The 3,310-nt window shown below is 44.0% G+C and overlaps 1 protein-coding gene across 1 annotated transcript in view; it reads left to right on the plus strand.

Moving 5' to 3' along the window:
* Positions 1–3,310, plus strand: part of DENND2A (DENN domain containing 2A) — a 91,957-nt gene that overhangs the window by 64,503 nt on the left and 24,144 nt on the right. The window contains exons 11-12 of the mRNA XM_015588359.2: positions 579–648; positions 1,789–1,866. Of these exons, the coding sequence (XP_015443845.1) occupies positions 579–648; positions 1,789–1,866 (148 nt within the window). The remainder of the gene's footprint in view (positions 1–578; positions 649–1,788; positions 1,867–3,310) is intronic.

The raw sequence follows: 3,310 nt of genomic DNA on the forward strand, positions 1-3,310 counted from the left end.
GTTCAGCAGTTGACCAAATTCAGCAGGTTGCATATCATAAGTATTTGAGGAACTCCATGTCCTTGCAGTTGGCTCAGCAGTCTCTAAGGACAATCTGAGCCTCAGGGCAGCTCTGAACAGACTGTGCCCTGGGCCAGCCGCACCCAGGGGCATTTCCAAGAGGGACACGGAACTATCCCCCTGGTCCACTGCTCCCTCACTGAGCCGCATCCCCAGATAGCAAATGCCACCTCACCCTCAAGCTCACTGAAGGCAGTAGTCACAAAAGATGCCCAATGAATGACTGTTCTGTTTTGCGCAATGGGGTGGCTCAGGTGATAGAATTATATGAGAGAGAGTTCCAGGTGGGAAAAAAAAAAGTCCTTGTTTCCTCTCAGGACACAGTGACACTTTAGATCTCCCTCTCCTTGACATAGATTCCAAAGCGATTGATGACCAGAGTCCCAGCACAGAGATGACCGAGCAGGACAGGGAACAGCCCTTTTTGACAGCCTCTTTTGGAATGTGCTAGCTGCTCGCTGTGAACTTGTCTTTGTCTTGTTTTGCTCCGTAATGTGCTTTTGTCCTCCCCACCACAGTGAAACATTCTCATTTGTCTTAACTGGAGAAGATGGGAGCAGAAGGTTCGGTTACTGCCGGAGACTGCTGGTTAGTATGTTTGCTTCTCAGTCAGCCAGGGCTCTGTGCAGAGCCAGTGCTGGCGTCCTGGGGTTCACCAGGCGCCCCGAGCGAGTGAGGGGGCACTGGGGTGTGGCAGGTTCCCTACGGTCTTTAAAAATGTGGAGATCAGAAGACTCTCAGCTCACCTGAGTCTTACTGGCAGATGGGAACAATGCCTCTGTCTTCTTTGGGAAGAAAATACTTTCTCCAATGTTTTCCTCACCAAATAAAAGATCTTTCTCTTCTTAAACCAAATGTCCTTTCTAATAAAACATGCTAAACAGACTTTGATGGCTCAGGGAGATCATGCATAATAGTTGCTTGGGGCAGAAGAAGGATGGTTTTATTGTTCATGATGCAAATAATTCAAGACCGTCTCCTTCAGAACAGTCACTTTTTAAAGTCGAAGACTAAAAATAAATAAATAAAAATAAAAGTCAGAAACTTAATCCAATGAAATAACCATGCTAAAACATTTTAAAACTTATCTTCTGAGAACCATTCTTTGAAAATCTTCAGTAGTAACAAAGCATTGTCCACTGAGAATGATAACAGTTTTAGAAATAGGCTAATATAGAGTTGAAAATAATGCATGGCACACGGGTGTTCAATAAATATTTGTTGAATTAGTGAATAAAAAGTATGGATAATAATTGAAAAAGTTAAGTGGGATCATAATTTTTGTTGATAAAATTAAAGTACTAAGGTTGATTTTCTTTTTGGTTTGAAAATGAGCTTAAAAGTCAGTTTCTAAAAAGGATTTTCAGAAATTATCTCTCCTTTAGAATTATCATTATAATAAACATATATTCTCAACCTTAAAGGAACTCTAGTGATTTGAGGAAACAAATTCAGCCTTACTTTATGGTTCCCTAGGCCATATTGAGCACCTACTGTGTGCAAAACACCTTTGATTTGGTTCCTTCTGGGGGATAAAAAATATATATACCGCATAATCAGGAGTGCTTCCCACTTGTAAAACGGGGTATTGATAACTACTCACCGCCCTGGGTGTCCAAAGGTCTGGTACATGGAAACATCCGGCACAATAGGCACAAAGACGTCTGGGTTTCTCCCTTCCCCGAGGTCGGTAACACTCGTGATTTCTTTGTGTTTCACTCCGAAAAGCCTGGCGGCAAAGGGAAGCGTCTCCCCGAAGTTTACTGCATCGTGAGCCGCCTGGGGTGCTTCAGCCTCTTTTCAAAGGTGAGGACTTGGGCCTCGGAGAAAGGAGGAAGGGAAGGCAAGGCAGGGCCCTACGGACTCAGCAAACACCCCGGCTTCCGGTTCTTTCATAATCTTATTCTCCACTATTTTCCTTTCCACTTCCTCCTCCGCCCCTCGTGGCCTCCGCTACTCTCTTATCCTTGGGACAGGAAATGACAGTTGATGAAGGTCAGGGCTCAGAAACTGGGGATGGGGAGAGACTCAAAGTAATTGTAGTTGAGGATGAGAGGGGCAGAGGATCTTTTCAGAATATTCCGTGTTTTACTTCCCTTCTTCTAAGCATTTTTCGTCATATTAGCTTCCGCTGGACAAAGAAGCTACTGTGATGGATGGATGGATGTATATGTATCTCTGTGTATATACGTGTTGTATATGTGTGTGTTGTGTGTGTAAGAGATTTACTATTGTAATAGTGCTCTAAGTCCATCAAAATCTTAATAATATTTGGTCCTCTTATTGAGAAAACAAGCCAATATATTAAAATACAGGAATTGCCATATTGAGTTGGCCCATCCATCCCAATTTTGAATTGTTATATAAGAGATAATTACTATCCTACATGGTGCCGATCTCAAAGATTAAGTGTAATCCAACATTTGTTTTTTATATTAACCGGACATAAGTATCTAATCCATAAACTTATTTTAAATCCTTCTCGAGCACATATTTCAGTCTGAGCTTTCTTGTGGAGAATTGGAGCCCCACATTCACTGTCCGTGGATGTAAATAAAGCAGCACTTCCTAAGAGCATTCTGAAACAAGAGTCTGCTCACCTCCTGCCCGCCCCCCAAACTCAGAGGAGGCCTGGATTATACTGCTGTAGTGTGACCTCTTGCCATGATAGAATTTGTCCTTTTATGCAAGTCTCTCTGAAATAATAGCATCGGTAGAACTCGGGATGTAGCCTCACCTCCAGTGCACCTGGCGGTTATCATTCTGCATTAGAGCTGGTCGTGTCTGAGCCCTGGCACAGGTGTGCATTGCTCTCATGCCAGTCTCACGTGGGTTTGCTTAAAGGTGGCGACAAGGCTGCAGGGCATAGCCTTGGTTTGAGAATGCTTATGAAAGCTGAGCGTAAGACAGCTCGCGTGTGTTAGCCCAGCTCCAGTGGCAGCTTCGGAGTTCACACAGAGTTCACTGCCACGTCGCGTGCCGGGGATGCAGAGCAAGTAAGCGTGCCAGCATACTGGTGTGATGCACAATCCTGAGATTGCATGTCAGTTTTGTGAAATCTTAGGAGTGTAGTGTGATGACTTGCCAAAGAACACACAGAGGACAGAACCAGAAACAGAGCTTCGGCTAACCGATCCCTACAACTCGAGCTATTTCCAGATGAGGGACGAGGATGACTAAAATGGCGAATTGTCCTTTAGTGCAGAAAGGAACCATGAATAAGAAGAACCCTTCTCAGGATCTCTGAAGA

Source organism: Pteropus alecto, unplaced genomic scaffold (assembly GCF_000325575.1).
Source record: "Pteropus alecto unplaced genomic scaffold, ASM32557v1 scaffold22, whole genome shotgun sequence".
NCBI classification, from domain to species: Eukaryota; Metazoa; Chordata; class Mammalia; order Chiroptera; family Pteropodidae; genus Pteropus; species Pteropus alecto.